The 19,795-nt window shown below is 37.9% G+C and overlaps 1 protein-coding gene across 3 annotated transcripts in view; it reads right to left on the minus strand.

Annotated features, from left to right (window-relative positions):
* Nucleotides 1-12,720, minus strand: part of LOC127794117 (cyclin-A2-4-like) — a 28,782-nt gene extending 16,062 nt beyond the window's left edge. Inside the window, exons 1-6 of one of the 3 annotated variants that reach the window (XM_052325020.1) lie at nt 12,470-12,720; nt 10,516-10,861; nt 9,849-10,134; nt 7,373-7,506; nt 6,746-6,838; nt 4,789-4,922 (exon numbers count right to left, since the gene is read on the minus strand). In XM_052325020.1, the coding sequence (XP_052180980.1) occupies nt 4,789-4,922; nt 6,746-6,838; nt 7,373-7,506; nt 9,849-10,134; nt 10,516-10,803 (935 nt within the window). In that variant the 5' untranslated portion in view covers nt 10,804-10,861; nt 12,470-12,720. Of the gene's footprint in view, nt 1-4,788; nt 4,923-6,745; nt 6,839-7,372; nt 7,507-9,848; nt 10,138-10,515; nt 10,862-12,102; nt 12,205-12,469 lie in introns of those variants that run through there. The other 2 variants (XM_052325018.1, XM_052325019.1) reach the window with 2 other exon arrangements.
* Nucleotides 12,721-19,795: the final 7,075 nt, after the last annotated feature.

Genomic DNA, 19,795 nt, shown 5'->3' on the forward strand with positions numbered 1-19,795 from the left:
ATTTTGCACTAAATTATGGGGAAACCAAGTTACATCGAGAAGAAAAAACAATCGGTAGTAGCAAGAAGCAGTGCAGAAGCAGAATTTAGGGCAATAGCCCAAGGCATATGAGAGCTTATATGGCTCGTAAGGCTTATGGAGGACCTACAAATACCTCTGACTCAACCAACAAGACTATATAGTGACAGCAAGTCAGTCATATGCATTGTTAATAACTTCGTATAACATGATAGAATGAAACACGTCAGGATTGACCGCAATTTCATCCAAAGGGAATTTGATGAAGGAGACATAAAGTTGTTTTACATTCCTACAACAGAGCAGGTAGCAGATGTGTTGATTAGAGCCATGTCAAGACCTGGTTTTGAGACTATTATCAACAAGCTAGGAATTAGAGATATCTATTCCTTAACTTGAGGGAGGGTGTTGGAGAGTCCTAAGATCTGAGGAGACCTCAAAGTAGAAAAGAGTCCAAAGCAAAGAAGAAGTCTGCAGTAGCTGGGCTTCAGTTGTGGGCTGGCGCATCAAGATAAAGGAGAAGAAATAAAAGAGAAAAACAAGATAAGTCTCCTAACCGAGAAGGAGAAATTATAGGAATAGATTTGTAAATTATCCTGTAAATATTTTCAATTATGTTATTTATCATCTGCTAGAAGTTAGGAAGTGATAGCATAGATAGCTATATATAATTCTTCTTTCATGAGAAATCAGGTATGAGTTGATTTCCACCAAATACGTCTCTTGTTTTCTGGTTCCATACCTTAGGAACCAAGTTTGTTCACTTACCTTATACCTTTCAATACTACCATCTGCATTGTGCTTGATGGTAAACACCCATTTGCATCCCACGGTTCTCTTATCTAGGGGTAATTCAACTATATCCCAAGTGTGGTTTCCAACCAAGGCCTTCATTTCTTCCATCACAGCTGCTTTCCACTTAGGATCTCCCATAACTCCTTGAATATTTTTAGGAATTTCAGCACTGTCAAGCCTTGCAATAAATGTTCTAAGCTATGGAGACACTTTTACATAAGTTAAATAATTGGACAAAGGATATTGAGGATGTTTAACACAAGATCTTACACCCTTTCGGAGAGTTATAGGTATTACCCAGTCTAGCGCATCATCTTGAATGGCACCACTGTTAGTTCTGGGTTAATCCTCAATTTCTTCCATTAATTTAGTCTCATCCCATGTTAAATCAACACCTATTTTACTGTCTTCTGATAGACCATCATCAAGGAAGGATGATTGACCCTACTAGACTTCAGATGGACCTTTAGGTCTTCGGGAATACACAAACCAGGAAAGACTGGTAGGCTGTTGAGTTTGAGACTGAGGAGATGGGGCTGCACAAGTTTAGAGATGGGTGACTGAACAGGAGTTGGAGAAATTGAAGGTAAACTGAAAGGCTTAGGGTCTGCTACTGCAAGCATCTTATCAGGGATGGATATTAATTCTCCCCCTTAAGAAGATGCTGGCAGGAGGGGAGGAAAAAATGAAGGAACAAGAAGGGGATCAGTAAGATTGGTTTGAGAACCAATGCATGAATAATAGGCAAGATCCTCATAGAAAGTGACATTGGTGGAGGTATAAAACTGCCGATTGATGGGACAATAACACTTGTAGCCCTTTTGTGAAGGAGAGTAGCCAATAAAAACACATTTTAGGGCTTTTGGATCTAACTTGGTTCAAGACACACTGTGATTGTGAACATACACAACACAACCAAAAACTTTAGGCTCAATAGAAGGAAAGAAGGGTGTATTAGGATAGGATTCACAAAGGGTTTCAAGAGGGTTTTGAATTTGAAGGTTTTAGAAGGGAGACGATTTATCAAATATCAAGCTGTAAGAACAGCCTCCCCCCAAAATGAATGAGGCACATGAGTGGTGGACATCATAGCCCTTACCACTTCTAAGAGATGCCGATTTTTTCTTTCAGCCATACCATTTTGTTGTGGTGTGTAGGGACAAGAACTTTGATGCAAAATACCATACTCAAGTAAGTAGTTGGTCAAGTCATGAGAAAAATATTCTCGACCATTATCAGTTCGAAAGATACAGATAGAGGTTTGAAACATATTCAAAACAAACTTGTGAAATCTTTTGAATATGCTACTTACTTCTGATTTATCTTTCATAAGATACACCCAACATGCCCTATAATGGTTATCAATAAAAGTTATAAACCATTTTGAACCAAAAAGATCAGGATGCTTAGAAGGGCCCCAAATGTCACTATGGATTAAATGAAACGGTTTAGAAGGCTTATAAGATTGAATGGGGAGATGGGCTCTTGATTGTTTTGCAAGGGTACATTGTTCACAAGAAAAAATATGGTCTTTATTGATAAAAAACTAAGGATACAAGAATCTAAGATAGGGAAAACTAGTGTGTCCTAACCGTTTATTCCATAACATAATCTTGGCATTGGAGGTAACAATTATGATTGTTTTATTAAAATGACATGAGGTTGAAGTATTCTTCGTCAACCAGTAGAGTCCATCTCTTCCTTCAGCACTGCCAATCATCATCCCCGATGCTTGGTCCTGAAACACACAACATGAGGGAAGAAATATCACTCTACAATTCATATTTTGGTAATCCTACTCACTGATAAGAGATTATAACTCAACTCAGGCACATATAAAAATGATTCTAACTTTAGATTTGAAAGATAAATAGTCCCATGACCCACGGCAAGAGAGATAGTACCATCAGTCATTGAAATATCAATTGAATCTTTACAGGGAGTGTATTCAATCATATGCTTAGTAGAACTAGATATATGGTTGGATGCCCCTGTGTCTATTATCCAAGCGTCCTTAGGCAATCTGTGTGTCAAGGAGAGATAGGGATTACCTCGCAAAGTCATGGATGCAGTAGGCTGATGTGTAGAAGGGCTGGTAGGGCTGGTACCTTGATTTAGCAATCAATAGAGGGCCTGAATTTGTTCTTTTGACAAATTTAAATCTGTCTTACTTTTGCCCTCACTGGGTGCCTCAACAACATAAGCTGATCGGGTATTTTCTCTCTTGTTTTTTGGTTTCCAACTTGCAAGTTTACCATGGATCTTCCAACATGTATCCTTTGTATGATATGGCCTTTTACAGTGGTCACACCACTGTTTTTCCCTTCCTATTCCTTTCGAGAAATTTTCCCTTGGTTTAACAGTTGCAAGAGCAGAATTTTGTTGGTTTATACTTAGATCACTAAGTTGATAAAGCATTACCTTTCATCGACTATCTTCTCTTCTCACCTCGGCAAAGACCTCCCTAAGAGATGGTAGGGGTTTTGTTCCTAAAATCCTGCCTCTTACTTCATCTAAATCAGTATTAAGTCCATGAAGGAAAGCAAATATCCTATCTTTTTCAATCATCTTGTAATACCTGTTACTGTCAGCAATACACTCCCAATTTATAATATGGAATAAATCCATTTTATGCCATAACTCAACCAATATATTAAAGTAATCTATAACACTCATGTTACCTTGTCTTGTTGTCCTAATGCCTGACCGTATTTCAAAGCTTTGAGATGAGTTCTCCAGGTCGAAATACATCTCCTGAACAGAATCCCAAATCTCCTTGGCGGTTTTGTGAAATAGGTAAGTCCTCCCTAGTCTTGGCTCCATCGAGTTGATCAACCATGCTGTTATGGTTGAATTTTCTACTTCTCAAGTGCCATAGGTGGTAGAATCGGTCAGAGAAGTAGGAATATCCCCCGTGGGATAGCCAGATTTTCCTTTCCCCTTGATCACCAATAAAACAGACTAAAACCATTACCTAAGATTACTACCATTTAACTTGTGGTGAGCACTTTGTATGGGATGGTTATCAATGGAGTTGATTGGTAGATTCTGAGAAGAAGGGGCTGGAACAAAAGGAGGAAAAGGGTTCGGGGAGCTTGTAGCAAAGGCTTTGGTTAGGGTGGGATTCTGGTGAATATGGCCATGATCTTTGAGAGAGAGAAGAAGAACAGCAAAGAGCTTTAATGCTATTTGTCGAGCCTTAGCTCTGATACCATGAAACAAGCAAAAATAGAATGCTTAAATTGATTAATTCTAGAGGAATAGGGAAGAATATAAACATAAAGGTCCCTTATCTTATCTCATATATTTTAGGAGAAGATTTAGGATTCTTTATCTCCTAAAAACTAGGAACAAACCAAACTTAAAATACAAACTTTAAATACAAATTTACAACAACTACTCTACAAGGATAATGACTTATCCTTATCTTATCAATCTCTTATTTTGACTTTCGAATCTTCTTGATCTCGTCCAACAGATCTAAAAACATTTTATGGAGGATAAGAGCAGAAAATCAAGGATCGAGTCCAAGAGTCTGCCATTTGTTCATAGATAAAACTGTGGCGCATAGGAATTCCAATCCTATAATTGGTTTACCTATCATTCAAAGCATGGGTTAGCTACATAAGTTGGCTCTGACATCATGGAGAAGTCAAAGTCACAACAATTGGCAGTATGAATTTAAGTGAATGCCACTGTTGGTGGAGTTGTTATTGTTTGATGATCAGATATCCACTAACAGTTTTAAGATAACTAATTTGGACAGCTATTACAAGTTAGATGCAGATTTATTCCCCTTTACTATTCTTTCATTTTTTTGGATAAGCAGAGGAAACAATGCCCATATAAATTACAAACTGCAATGGCTTTATGTAAGCAGTAGCCTTGCCTGCAATATTATTTACAGCACAGGATGCTTTACATATAGCAAAAGACTCAACAGAAAATTTATCTAACCCATTAAAGCGAACTTACGAGGCAATCAACATGCAAGTGATACCGAGCAGTTGCAGTTTTTGCCTTTCAATGTAGTTCTGAGAGAGAAACAAATCAACGAAATGCACCGTGAGATAGAGTGTGTCAGGTACCAACTTATATTCCTCTGATACCTGAAAGCAGATTATAAACAGAAATCAGATTTCCCTTCTGAAGAGCACTATATTTGTATAAAAACCATAAAGCAACTTTAGGGTACATAACTGAAACTTAGGAAATTAATATCTAAAAAGTAAGAAAAAAAATATAATTCAACCCCACCAGAAGAAATTGAAGAAATTCACTTATATATTGTCCTTGGACATTGCAACCTGCAACTGCCCAAACTAGAAAGTGCCAGAAATATTGCCAAATTTATGGTAAGAGTATTCAGTTAGTCTTGGAAGAGAGACCTTTGAAGTTGGAATATCTACATGCATAGAATATAGGGTAATGCTTAGATGGCCTTTAAAGTAGTTGTAAGATGTTTTCTCATTACCATGATTCCTCTAAATCAGTACTTGAGAAAGCAGTCACTTTCTCCTTAAAAACAACAGAAGCAAGATATACTAGGCATTGTTTCGAATATCATTTGCCCTTTGAACCCAACAAATACTAAGCAAGGAGCCAAGAAATCTTGCTTTGATAGGCTTCCTATAAATTCCAGTACGAATCTTGCAACAGCAATAACTATCACAAAACAAAAAAGGTCTAATTTCTCTACCTTTACCATATTCAAATAATTTTAAGAAAACACCAACAAGAAAGCTGCACTAAACAAATAAATTAATAGAAAAAGGAAATCTAAGAAATTATTATAAAGAACTAAAGAAAATATCAATAGAGAATATTTGATGCATGATCAGAGAACTCTTGAAATTCATATTTCTTTAGGGCTGCATGAAATTTAAAAAGAAGAAAAAGAAGAAGAAAGATACTAGGACGAAAATTTTGTAAAGCAGCTCAGAGTTCAGCCACAACAATATTTCATCTCATCCACTATTTTGTCAGCACCAAGGAAAAACGCTTTTTGTCCAAGGAACAATTAGAACAAACAGCCATAATAGGATTCTTAAAGCATTACTCATACTATTTATCTTTTGAACCTTTTGTACTTCCCTAGGGCAAAGCAGTAGCCGTCCTAGTTTCATGTTTGCGTCCCATAATCCTGAGAAATATGAGGATTTGCATAGTGCAAAGCAAGAGTGAATGAGCACTATGTTGAGTAGAAATAGGCTACCTATGTCGGAATACAAGTCAATATTTATGGGAACACTACAACGTGTTGGAATTTAAAGTTTTCTTTTTTTTCTTTCATTTGACAAGAACAAAAGTCTCTCAAAGGCCAATGAAGAAGCTTTGGACTGTGGCAAGAGAAATGAAAACATGATCATACTATTTGAACAAACATCCTTGAAAACCTTGAAGATTGTCCTTCATGGTTTAAAAGTAAAACTGAGGAACACAACGGAAAGATGGCATGCAAAAGGCAGCTTGTAACTAAACATTTTCAACAAGACATGGTGGTGGCTTGTAAACCTGTAATAGCAAGATTTGTTGTCCCTGAAGGTTTCAATCACTGGATGCACTTCTTGAAATGACCATCACATACTGATGATGCAGCCAATTTAATATTTCAGGATAGGAAATAAAAGCTACAGCGAACTTAAAATACTAAAACATAAAGGAAAAGAAGAGGGAGTATATATTTTAAAACCTAGATTTAATATGTATTTTTCTCACTTATTTAACCAAAAATAAAATGGTTTGTGGAAAGAATGAAATGACAAGTCACTGTATCACATGGATCCACACTGAGGGAACCTCATTGAATAATTTGACGAAATACCAAACACATTTACTATAAAGGCACAGTACTAATTAGTTCTGTCCTACAACCTAAACTTTCTAATACAAATTGAATAAATTTGACTGCACAAGTGGAAATCACACCAACCTCCACAAGCCAATCAACTAAAATTCCCCGCATGCTCTGGCTGATATCTCTCTGTATTGATTCCATAAAATTAGTACTTGGCCTTCTGGTCAGCTGGAGCAACAAAGATCAGATCGCATTATTTTAAGGCATCTAAGAGAAAGACAAGAAGAGTTGAAACACGACAAGATCAGGACCTTAGCAAAAACCCAGGACCAAGGATGCTTTCTGGTGAAAATGATTGTGTAGACATATGAGCTCTTTAGAGTTTTTTATATTTGTTCAACTATGTCTCAAAATCAAGTGTGCAATCAGAATAACCAATCAATTCCAGGGAACAAGAAGGCAAATTGACTGCCAGGCAAAGTAAACTCTACAGTCAGGATTCACCACTTTTCAAGGGATTTATTTCCTGTCTTAGAAACCTTTATGATTTCAATTAAGGCCTTTAAACTATGACATGCATTTCTTTTGTTGCAATTGTTTAAGGCTAGAAAATTGAGGTAAACAAAAGTATGTTGTGCAGGATAGCTGCCAGAGACAATGGATCACTTGTCCAATACTGCTTTTGGATAATTCTTGTGGCTTTGCTTTGTGTCAATGTCCATTACACAAGTCTAAAAAGATCAAACAACCAGCAGCACAAACCTCCACAACACGTAAATTGATATAGATGTCAGGAGCATAAAGGCTGCACAATTGGGAATCCTTGTGGTTTGAATCAATGTCTGCAACATCTGGATCGATAGATATCATTAACTTCCCACAAAGGCCAACTTCATCTGTTTTAGCAGTTACAAAAGAAACATTCTTGGTGAAATGCGAACTGAAATAATACACCACCACAAAGAAAAGGAGATGTATAGAAAGTGGAAGAAGTTTCTGTATGAAATAAATCTTCTTCTAGGACCATGATATTTTCAGCCAACAGTGGGAAAAATAGCAACAATCATATCCTAAAGGTTGTTGAAGTTAACCGATTATATTGAAAGAAATAATGACCGCAGGAGCCAAAGACTATAGTGAGAGGCTAAACAGGCAGCATTACACCTTATGCAACATCTAAAACAGATTCCTATAATAAATAAGGTGTGTGATCACATTAATTTTGTTGGAAGGAGAAAAAAATATCACATTAATTTTGTTGGAAAGAGAAAAAAAATAAGAAAAATTGGAGGTATACATGACGCTTATTGGCAATTGCATGCAAATTTATCGTTTGGATACAACATTTGGTGAAAATGAATTCATGTGTATGGCTCAAAAAGCTCCCAGAGGTATCACTGGGATCAAGAAAAGCAGCAAATGCAGAAAGTTGTTTGCATAGACTCATACAGTTACCTTTTCTATTTTCCCTGTTTCCTTCATTTCTTTTCTATGCAATGCACTAGTCTAGTACATAGTTGTCAAAGGCACAAGGAGCACCAAGGTGCAAATTAGTGCTTGGGGCCTCTGCACAAGGTGCAAGGTGAAGCATGAGCCTCAGGCACATTAGGTGCACATTAATTCAAGATGCTTATAAAATACTTATACACTATTCTTTTCGATATGTACCTATAAGGAGGTAGATGCAAATTCATAAAATTATAAACGACAACTAACCAACCTTGTAATAACAACTAATATTATTGCAAAAAAAAAAAAACTAGTTTCTTCTAACTGCAAAAGACAGTAGAGAAAAGAAAAAAATATAGCAGAGGACACTGCAAAAAACAATTAAAGGAAAACAATTAGTTTCTTCTAATTTCTTTTGCAATTAGAATTATGAAAAAGAATTACAGCAAAATATACAGCACAAAAAGTTACAAAAAAAAACAATTTTTTCCTTTTTACTGCTAAAGAAATTAGAAGAGAGAGAAAAAAAATCACTAGATCATACAATGAAAACATTTGTTTCTTCTAAATTGCAACCAAAATTAGAAGAAAGAAAAAAAAAATAGAGTAAAACACAAAATGAAAAACAATTTCAACACAGAATTAGTTTCTTTTAAATTGCAAAAGAAATTAGAAAAAAGAAACAAAAATGAAGCAGAACACAGACGTGAGTAGTTTTCTAGCCAATGATCATCATTGCTAAAGGTCCTAGCAAGTGGGCGATCCAGCGGACCTCAAACTTACACAGCTAGGTTTGCCTCACCCATATACAAAAATATGCAATAAAATCAACAAGAAATAAGATATAAAATGACAAATGGACAAGAAATAGAGTTTTAATACACTTATATATATATATATACACACAAGGAATGCACCTCATGCACCATGTGCCTTGCATCAGGCACAACCTAGTGCGCCTAGGCAGCGCCTCAAGCATGGTGTTGTGCCTTAGTAGTGATGAAGTGCACAGAGCTGCACCTCTGTGGGCCTCACGCTTAGGCAAGCCTTTGACAACTATGGTCTAGTATTACTAATACTTAAAAACTTTTTTCTTTATTCATAATACTTCTTCAATAAGTCATGTAATTTGATTATCTCTTTTTCACTTGTAGCACAATGCTTTTAGAATTTAATGGAAAATATTAGAAAGTCCCATGCTGCATGTGGGAAAGCCCATAAAAATATTTGTGGTGTGCCAAACCTAATACTTTTAACTATCCATTTCACTGCTGCTGCTGAATATCCCCACATCACTATTTCTGACAATCATGGATTTTTGCTCCCACTATTAAACAATGCCTCACCTTAGCAGTATATTCAAACTAAATCAATAAACTATTTGTAATCTATCTTGTTATAGGTGTAAATGAACACAAGGACTTGGGATCATAGGAATTTCCAGAAAGAGTGAGGACCTTGTTTAGTTTCAGAAACATTTTCTAGTTTTCAACTCAATTTCAGACCTAACAATGTCCTAATGTTTTAAAAAGCCATATCTTTTATCCTCAGGAAATTTTGAAAATATCAAAAAGAATGTTTTCTAATTCATAGCATAAAGTTGAAAAACTAGAAAATTGAGTTTTCCATTTTCTAATGGGAAATTCGATTATTCAATAGAAAATTGGAGTCAGAAAACAGAAAATGTTTTCTCCAAATGAACAGGCCCTAAACATCTTATGTGAGATATCATGAACCTTGAATTGACAAAAGATATGCTAACGGATGAAAATTTAAAAAGAAAGCAAACCTCTCTTTGAAAAGCTTTGTAATTGTGAAGGCACTTGATCTGGATTATGTTTCCCAGGTTGCAGATTGTCAATAGCACTCCCTTTCACAGAAATCTCTGTCTGACAAAGCATGTTCCCCTCGAACTTCATTGGACGTTCAACTTCCCTGGATTTAATTACTGTCCTACCTGTCCCTTGAGCAACTTGTAATGTTGAATCAGCTGGCATATGCTGCACTTGTACTGCAACAGCAGGGACAACCTTGGAAACATTTGCTGAATTCTTTTTTGACCGTGTGCTGTTCTTCTTCTGAAAATCAACATAGTTGACCTCTGTCAACTATGACACTTATAAAGAAAAATGGGCATCGCCTATAGCAAAGAGTCCAACTCATCCAGCAAAAATAGCAACTAGCTGAGGCATTTTAATTGGAAATATCGTTGGCAAGATAATCTTTCTGTCTTAGTTATTGCAAAATCAATAACCAGAATCAGAAACTAGTTTGTTGGGGGAGGGGGGGAGGTGAAGTAAGAAGTGCTTCCCAACTGAACTCGACTTAATATTTATTCAAATTACCATTCTGAATTTCATTACAAATTTACAACTCACATGCACTTTTTCTATTTTCAATAGTTTTTTTTTTCTTACATGTGGAATAGAATTTCAGTAGAAGGATGGTGTACAAACCTTAGCTGCAACAAGGCAATTCTTATAGGAGTCACAAAAAACATTGGTGACATCCTTAAGCACTGCCCTCCTCTTGAGCTGAACACCTGCCGTACCAGGAGCATTATTGTTTGCCTCATCTAAGGCTGCTCGTTTGGAGTTTTTTGATAAAGTCTGCTTTAGGTTCTCCTGCTTTACTGTTTCTAAATGGGTAGTGCCTCCTGATGCGCGAAAGGCAGCAGCGCGAGCTCGTGTCATTCGTGCTGTAGGCTCTCTAACAGTAGCAGTACCTGGGTTTGTTTTCTTCATATTGAGAAGCCTTGATAGCCCACAACAGTGCTTCACAGTCAATAAACACTCATCAAACCTGCAGCAATATGCATATCAGGGCCAAGTGAAAAAAATAAATTCAAAACAAAAGAGCCGTTTAATAAGGAGTTGAAGTGTGGGGAAGAAACAAACTTCTAAATAAACATGTTATGAGAGAGGAAAACATAGAATAGAGAACAACCGTCCAAAGTGTAAAGAGCACTAATTTATTGGAAAAGCACCGCAATGTACATCATAAATGACAGGGAGGGGGAGGTACAGGAAACTGAAAACTGCATTTGATGCAAAGAAATCTGAAAGCATTGTCATGAAACTAATTGAGTCAACAAAGGGTGAAATGTTAAATTGGAAAATGCATTTTCGAAGTATTAGACATACTCTTACTCGATAAATTTTCCATGTTCATATACTTTTACTTTCTCTTCTAGTAATTATCTTTTAAGGAAAATATAGTCCAGTACATTTTAACCCTTTCTCAACCAACATAACTTCATTTATCTGCTTTAAAGTGAGTGTCGATATATCCGTTTAGCTCTCATACAAGGCAGATCCAATTTGTGAAGTGAAATGGTGGTCGAATAGTTGATTACCATGAAATCTAATTACATAATTATGTTACTGTCAAATATACTAGAACTGAAAAAGATGAGCTAAACTCGACAAAATATGGCGAAATATAATTCTTAGTTTGAAACATTTTGCAAGTACATCACACCTACTTGAATGCATTTTAGTACTGAATGGGATGTCCACATACTTTTAAAATGTTAACAATCCAAGACAGTTTTATCCTTACCATGACTTCTAAAAACATAGTTATGTGAACCATCAGATATACTAGAACTGAAAGGGATAGGCTAAATTAAACAAAAATATGCTCAAAGTCAAACAGCATTCATCCTGAAACATTTCATGATTACGTCAAATAATTTAAATGCATTTAAGAATTTTTACGCGGATTTCCGCAAATAACAAAAACGGTTTTATACAACAACCACTACAACAAATCAAGCCTTAGAAAAGATTATAAAACTCTCTTCTGAGTAGAGCAATTACACACATCATAAAATTCAAATCGAACACAACAATAAGATTAAGAAATTTTAAAATGGGTAACAGCAGAAACTCGAAAATAGGTATTAACAAATAGAAAACAAAATCATCACCTATAACCAGCATCAACATTTCTCCCCTAATATAGATTGAATTAAAGCTTTCTTGGAAACAAAAAATTCAACGGCCAGTCCAAAATACTGAGAGAAAAGCATAAAGATCTACCGGAACTAAAATCAGGTAGTAAAAATGTCTGTTTGGTTGCTCAGAAAACGGAGAAGACGCACGAGAAAATGTGAAATGCCAGAGCTCATACCCCGAATTTCTTTGCCCCAAAAATAAAAGAACGAAAATTTGCATCTGTTGATTTGAAATTTGGCTGCGGACCCCACCTATCGGGAAATCAAAAATTCAAAATTTCTACTTTTCTTTCGTTTCTTTCTGCATAATTCTCACCGCAGATGTACCATCTTTCACAAATGCATGAAAAAACTTCGAACTCACAACAACGAAAACAAATCATAATTGATCTACAAACATAGAATCGACAAAAACTTAATCTCTCTGCAATGCCAATCAAAGTTCATCTTACCCTTTCTCTGAAACCTCTTTAAGGAAACAGAGCAAGGTCGATCATTCGGACAGTAGAACAAGAGAGAAAAACCCAGAGAAACTCTGAGAAAAATCACAGTGGGGATGAGCCGGACGTTGGAGAGTTCAAAAACTCTGAAGAATTTGGAGACAAACACAAAATGTAAAGGCCATTAACATTAAAATATTGTTTCTGTCGAACTTACAGCGAGGACCATTGAGGTTTGACTCAATTTTGACTGAGACAGTTCATTTGATTTACCTTACTTTAATTGTGTGTGTGGTGGAGTTTGATATCGTCACCCAGCTCATCATATCTGCTCATTTTGGGTTCCGTATTTACCCCTGATTATTTGATATCGTCACCCAGCTCACGTGGGATTGGCAGGGGTGTTATGATAATTCTAAATGCTAGGTTTGATTTCGTTTGGCGGCCAGTTTAAATCATTTACGGCCAGATCCGTTAATGCAACGAGGGAAACGGACGGATGGTTCCTTTTTTTGGAGATTTGCAAGAGCGCCCCCATAAGTTCTTCGAATTACGGGGCCACCCCAGATGCAAGTTTAGGAACTTAGATTTTTATTGTCAGTTTTTATGTGTGTTTTTTATTATTTGATTTTTTTTGTTATCTTTGAAATAAAATAGAAAATACAGTTTGGTAAATCTATTTGTGTTAATTTTTTCTTCATATAATTAGTGATGGGATTCCATGTAATATAATTTATTTTGCATGTATATTAATTTTTTTTACTTAATATTACAATATTTGTGAAAATACATATTTTTCTTACCAAGAAAAGGAAAATACATATTCTGAAAAATTACTAAAAAAATCAAATTGAAAAATAGATAAGGCAAATGTTATATATGTCCAAATTTATTTCTAATTGGGATTGAGTTTCTAAGGCCTAATTATGTGAATATGAAATAAGAATAGGTGAATGACATCTAATTTTGTTAAGATTAATGCCCATAGATAGGTTTTGTTAAGATTAATTTAATTAGATTAGAGTGGTTTGTTGTTGATTTATGATTGTATTGATTTTAAATTTAAACGTATAAAACCAATTATAGGTACCTAATGTACAAATGCTCGACACTCCTAACATAAATATCATTATTCTAAACAAGTACATTTAATTCTAGAAGGATACCAATAATATGTGAAATAATATAATCAAATCACGATGATTGTATGTTTCATTTGTGTGCCCACAAGTTAATAAATAATCTCTAAATGTAAGGTAACCAATTATCTAGAGTAGAGTATGAGGTTTGTTTGGCAAATTTTGAAATTTTCTTATGCAAAACTATTGCACTCACTAAATTATTCTGTTATTATGATAATATCATTAACATAAGCATACTGATGTTGAGTCACATTAATTTTTTTGCATTTTATTTTGAATAATATTATAAATCGTGACTAATGACGGTGTTATCAGTTATGTGACACCTTATTAATAGAGGAGGTTAAGAAAATCATATGTCATTGTCTCTTCTACCTATACCTCCTCTAATGAGGATACAATACATGATTGATGACACCGTCAAAATGATGTGCAATCCAATCCTAACACGTGATATGTGCGATCCAATCCTAATTGTTGTGCCCTAATAATCGGAAGGGAAAAGTCTAAGCATTGCGGGGAAGAAACTCTTCGGAAGTTATAGGGAACGGACATTCGGAAGCTGCAGGGGAAGGACCTTCGAAAGCTACTGAGGAATGACCTTTCAGAAATGATGGAAGCGGCTGGGGAAGGTTCATTCGGAGGCCTCATTCGGAAAGGTTCATTTGGAAGAAATCATTCGGAAAGGCCACATGTGCTCCCTACTCAATCTCTATAAAAGACCAAGTTCAACCATCGGAAAGGGATCCAAACATTGGTATTTCTCTCTCACTTTCCTTTCAAAATGTTGTTTTCTTTTCCATTCCTCACAATTATTTTCCTTTCATTACTGATTTGAGTATCGGAGGGTCTTCGGGGGAGAAAAATCTCACGAGCCTTCTAATCCTTGTTTGTCCATTATAGTTCATTCGGAAACATCACTCCAATTCCTTTGAAAGCATCACTATAGTTCATTCGGAAACATCACTCCAGTTCCTTCGAAAGCATCACTCATGTTTCTTCAGAAGCCTCATTCAGAAGGGAGTCTTCGGAAGACCCCTCAAGAGCATTGCCAACTTGACTAGAACCTATTGCGAGCCACCATTTGGAAGCCTATTGGGAGTCACCTTTCGGAAGCCTATTGCGAGCCACCATTCGGAAGGAACCCTTCAGAAGCGTCATTCGGAAAGAACCCTTTGGAAGCCCCATTAGTTTTGCAGCCAAATCTTCGATCGAGTCTTGAGGCCAACGGCCTCCACATGCATCTCACTCCTAAAAATTGTAATTGTTGTATTTTGTCGATAACAATTTGGCGTCGTCTGTGGAAAACGCAATAAAAAGCCAATCTTAACGCAAGATGCTGAATGGGACCATGTCAACAAGTTCAACGCTCGAGGGCAACCAGACCGCTGGACTGAGGGGCATGGAACTTTCAGAGCAGGAAAAAGTACACGCAGCTGGATTGATAAGGTATGCAATAGAATGAGAGAAAGCAAGTCTCGCATGCAGCATGCGCTAGTTAGGAACAACACTTATTTGAATAGTCTTCAATTCCAAATAGAAACCTCGTGGAGACTTTAGTACCTCCAGAACCCTCCGGGATAGCCCCACCCACGGTCTTACTATCAGATTATGAACAACTACAAAAGAATTTTAAGGAACTGAAATAACAGAATGATGAACTCAAGATAAATAATGAGAAGACTGCAAGGAATCACTGCTTTGCTGCGTGAACTAATTCCCCACATGGGAAAAGCTGATACGAGAGAAGAACACCGGAGATCTATAGAAACCCCTCCAAGGACCAAACGGCAGGGGGTAAGAGTTATAACTCCATGGCCAAATAACCAAGTCCCAAAAATGACAGACTTGAGAAGGGAACGTAATAGGAAGATAGAGAAATCTCCCATGTATAAAGAGACAGTAGGAAGCACCTACTTACAAGCTCCTTACGACCCACATCCTCGCAAAAATTGAGCAAAACAAGAAACATTCAAGGCATCTGACATCGAACGCCTCATAAAAGAGGTGTTAGAGCAGAAGCAGGTAATGATGGCACCAAAAAAAATACCCCCGAAGGGGTTTCCTTTGTCTGAGGAACTCCAAAGGCAACCAGGGTTCGAGCTGCTGCAGCTTTCGGTATACTCGGGAAAGGAGGACCCAGAGAAGCACCTACAACACTTCGTCATAACGACCGTGTTGTATGGGTGGAATGAGGTCACTAGGTGTAGAGCCTTCCCTCTCTCCCTGACAGGACAAGCTCAGCAGTGGTTCACTGAATTACCAACAGAGCATATGCGATCATTTGAACAGTTGAAGAAAGAATTTCTGAATGCGTTCTCTGTCTACCTCCCGAAGAAGAAAAGCGTTATATACCTGATAAGCTTGCAACAGAAGCCTAATGAACCCTTAAAATAATATATGAAGCGATTCAGAGCCGCGACACAGGAAGTGAGGGATGTAATACCCGAGAAATTTGGGTTAATTAAAAAAATAATAATTTATTAGAGAAATGGGATTTCAGAGAAAATTGGTATCTGAATAACCCGAAAAATTGACCAAATCGACTATCGGGAGTGCCCTGGAGCCGAGATGCCAAAGGAAAATGATGTGGAATTAACAATCACTCCAAGATAGGATTTATGGTGCGAAAGAAATTGGATCGAGAACAGTTTTCGATACAGCAAAAATACAGCTGCTAATTAGGCTACAATACCGAATTGTTATAGACGATTTCCTAGAAGTCAACAAAAGCTGGAGAGGGCTTCGGTTTTTCATAAAGAACAACCCTTCAGTGGTTTCAGGAAGAAATGGGAAGGTTTGAGGCCAAAACGAAGATTCGGGCCTAAGTGCAGTTTTTGGAAATTGCTAGAAGGAGGCTGAAACGATATTTTTTGGAAATCCTCAAGGGTCAAATTGATGTTTTAGGACTTGAGGGTCTTTAAAGCAATTATCAAAATTTCAGGGGTTAGGTGGAAAATGGCCAAAATGAGAATACCAAAAGTTGAGGGGCCAAAATGCAATTTTTCGAAAAAGCTAGCATGGGCAAATCTGACCGGTCGGCCATGGCCTAAATGGACCATGGGGTTGCATGAGGCACTATCGGGGGAGCATCTTTTGTAAAGAAGGATCCGACAATGGCCATTGGGTTGGCCAGAAAAGCAAAAAAATCCGACCGAAAATGGCCGCGCGATCGAGTGGCTGCAAAACATTTTTTTGGTCGGGTAAGGCTCGTTCCAGGGCCATATGAGGGAGGTAGATGCTCTAAGGCTCATGGGCTAACCGATCTGAGGCATTTGAGGCATTGAGGATGCCTATAAATAGGGCTAGGGTTTGGCCAAAAATAGGGGAGAAATGAGCTTCAAATCGGTCGTGCTATTGAACGAATTGGCACTCCAAAATAAGGGGCTTTTGAAGCCCATGAGATTTAGATTATTTCTGGTAAATTTGGAGCATTTTGGTGCACGTTTGATGGTTGTTCAAGGGGTTGCCGGAAAATGAGGCGGACGGCCAAGCCGAGGCTTTGGCCGCCCGATTGAGGCACCTCCGGTGTTTGTTTCAGGCATCAAGTTATGCCATCATGATCGACTAGATAAGAGGTAGAGGAAGGTAGAGGAAGCTCGGATCGCCGGCACGGACGTCGCCGGAGAAGACGACCGGCGCGTGCCGGTCACGCGCTGCATCTCACGTGCGCCTAGTCGCCCTAGCACGTGTGGGCGCGTGCGGGCGCGTGCAGCTTGGGAAAATTCTGAAAAAAATATAGAAAAATTCGAAAAATTATTTTACGGAGGTTCGTGCAAAAAGTTTTGAAGTTCGGATTCTTGATGTCTCAATTTTCGCACCAAAGAGTCTCATTTTACGTGAAAACGCAACATCCGGGTAAGTCCAGTATTTTTCCTTGGAAGTTTATAGCCTATGATGAATTGTTGTGAAATTAGATTTGAGAAAATAGTCTCGAGGTAATTATTGGAATTTTCGGAATGAAAAAATGATAGAAAATGAAGAAAATGAAATAAATGGAATATTGAGGATATTTAGTGATGAAATATCATTTTGATGAATGAGGTGGTTGAGATGATGTGATTTATGCAACGTTTGAGAGTTGGCACGAGAATCGAGGTCGGGCACGCATATCGAGGCAATGCATGCTTTTCGAGAAAATGCAAGTTTATCTCAAAATGTGAGTTGTTCTGTCCTAAGTATGATTTTGTGAGTGGTTTTCTCATAAGAACTTATATTTATATGATTGTTATATATGCATGCTATTTATGAATGTAATGTTTATTTTGTCATATTACATTGAAAGTCGTGATAATTACATAGCATAATATTATTATCATATTGATATCTGTGCATGGGAATGGGATGTCGCCCCCAGAGTGTAGCCGTAATTCCCCAAGAGCATTGAGGGAATAACGTTAGGCTTATCCTACAGAAGTTCGGGATTTGCCTAGGATTCCTAGCCGGGCTTGCGGGCCAGGGAAGTTACACTAAGGGCAAATGTCGTTCATGTTATTACATCATGCATTCGTATATATGTTTTGGACCCTCACTAGAAGTTTCATCTTCTAATGGGTTATGCCCCTGGAACATTCCACGTTCCAATTTTAGACTTGCAATTAGGGCAAGGAGCAGGTTGAGATATGACGACACGTGATGGCGTAGCCGATGGATTCAGCGAGCTGACTCGGATATATTTTAGCTTATGCTTTATTGATATTTAGCCTTGTTAGAATATTATGGAATCTCCATGTATTTAGGTATTTCAATATTGAGGATATGATGTTAATTATGGTACGAATTCTTATGTTATAAATAAAGTGAGTTGATTATGTATCATATCAGGTTTCGATTATCGCTTCCGCATTTTTAATGATTTGCTGGGGGTTTTGTTCAGGACTTGGTACTTAAGGTTTAAGTTATGTACCGGGAAAGAAAGAAAAAAATAAATTATGTATATTTTGGGCCCCAGCATAGTGACACGCTCGGTAAGAGAAAAACGGGGTGTTACAAGGGATCTCCCAAACCAAGTGGTTGGGTCAGCTGTACTTAACGAAACGAAACTACATACGCTCCGCTTGGAAGATCCCTAGCCTTCTCAACGCCAGATTCTATTACTGAATTATTTGCCCGGGTAGAACAGTTTATTGTCCAAGTGAAAATTTTGGACACATAGGAAGGTAATAGAAGAGGAGGAGAAACCCAACCCGAATTATGAGGGAACCTATAGAATTCGGAAGATGTTGGAACCCCACACGTGTGTACCGCAAACGTTACAAGGCAAGACGATGGGAAAAACTTGGAACATCGTGCACCTCAAGAGGCACTTCCCATTCTTACCGGCCACTAACTCCAGTGGAAGGGACGAAACACAAGATGCAGAGCCGAGTTTGTCACTAGAAGCGTTGCTCAATTCAACCGGGAGCCAGGATTCTCTTTAATTTTCCATTGTAATAATATCCCTCAATACATAAAAGAATATACCCCATGTATTCCCATGGAGTAGCAAAACTATAAGCTGAACCACGTAACCTATGCCTTGAGCATCTGTATGTACGATAAAATGTAATGCAAATGCAACAGTTCGACGATGGCCCCGATGAGATCAGGGCGGCTCGGTGGAAATCAAGCGCATATGACCACAAGCTGGGTCAGAATCATCGGATGCTCTGATGTCTATGCCCGCAGACTCACCTAGATCGCTCGATTGAGTTCGGTAGTATGCCCTTCAGCTAGACCCAACTCCTTGGTTGATCTGGCGCCTAGGTCTCCGCAAACTCGGATGCTCGGAGGAAATCCAGAACCGGACTGGCTATTGAACCTAGATTCACCGAAGCCAAACTGACTCTCATGAGGGGCAGAAGGTGAGCTGCTATATGGTAAGTCAAAAGACGCCTTTACCGCACGAGGCTTAGGTCGCCCAGTTGCGATTTGGTGCTTATGATTTAAGGCCAACTCGAGATCATCGGATGCTTCAATGCCTGTGCCCGCAGACTCGCCTAGATCCCTCGATTAAGTCCGGTGTTATGCTCCTAAGCTAGACCCGACTCCTCGGTTGATATGGCGCTTAGGTCTCCCGGCAAGCTCGGACACCCAGAAAGAATCTCGAATTGATCGTTGGCCAACTCCAAATCCCTTGGGACTGACCAAACCTCAAAGCGGTGTGTCGTTATATGGTAAGTCGAAAGACGTCCTCACCGCGCGAGGTTTAAGTCGC

Source organism: Diospyros lotus, chromosome 2, assembly GCF_014633365.1.
Source record: "Diospyros lotus cultivar Yz01 chromosome 2, ASM1463336v1, whole genome shotgun sequence".
In the NCBI taxonomy this organism is placed as follows: Eukaryota; Viridiplantae; Streptophyta; class Magnoliopsida; order Ericales; family Ebenaceae; genus Diospyros; species Diospyros lotus.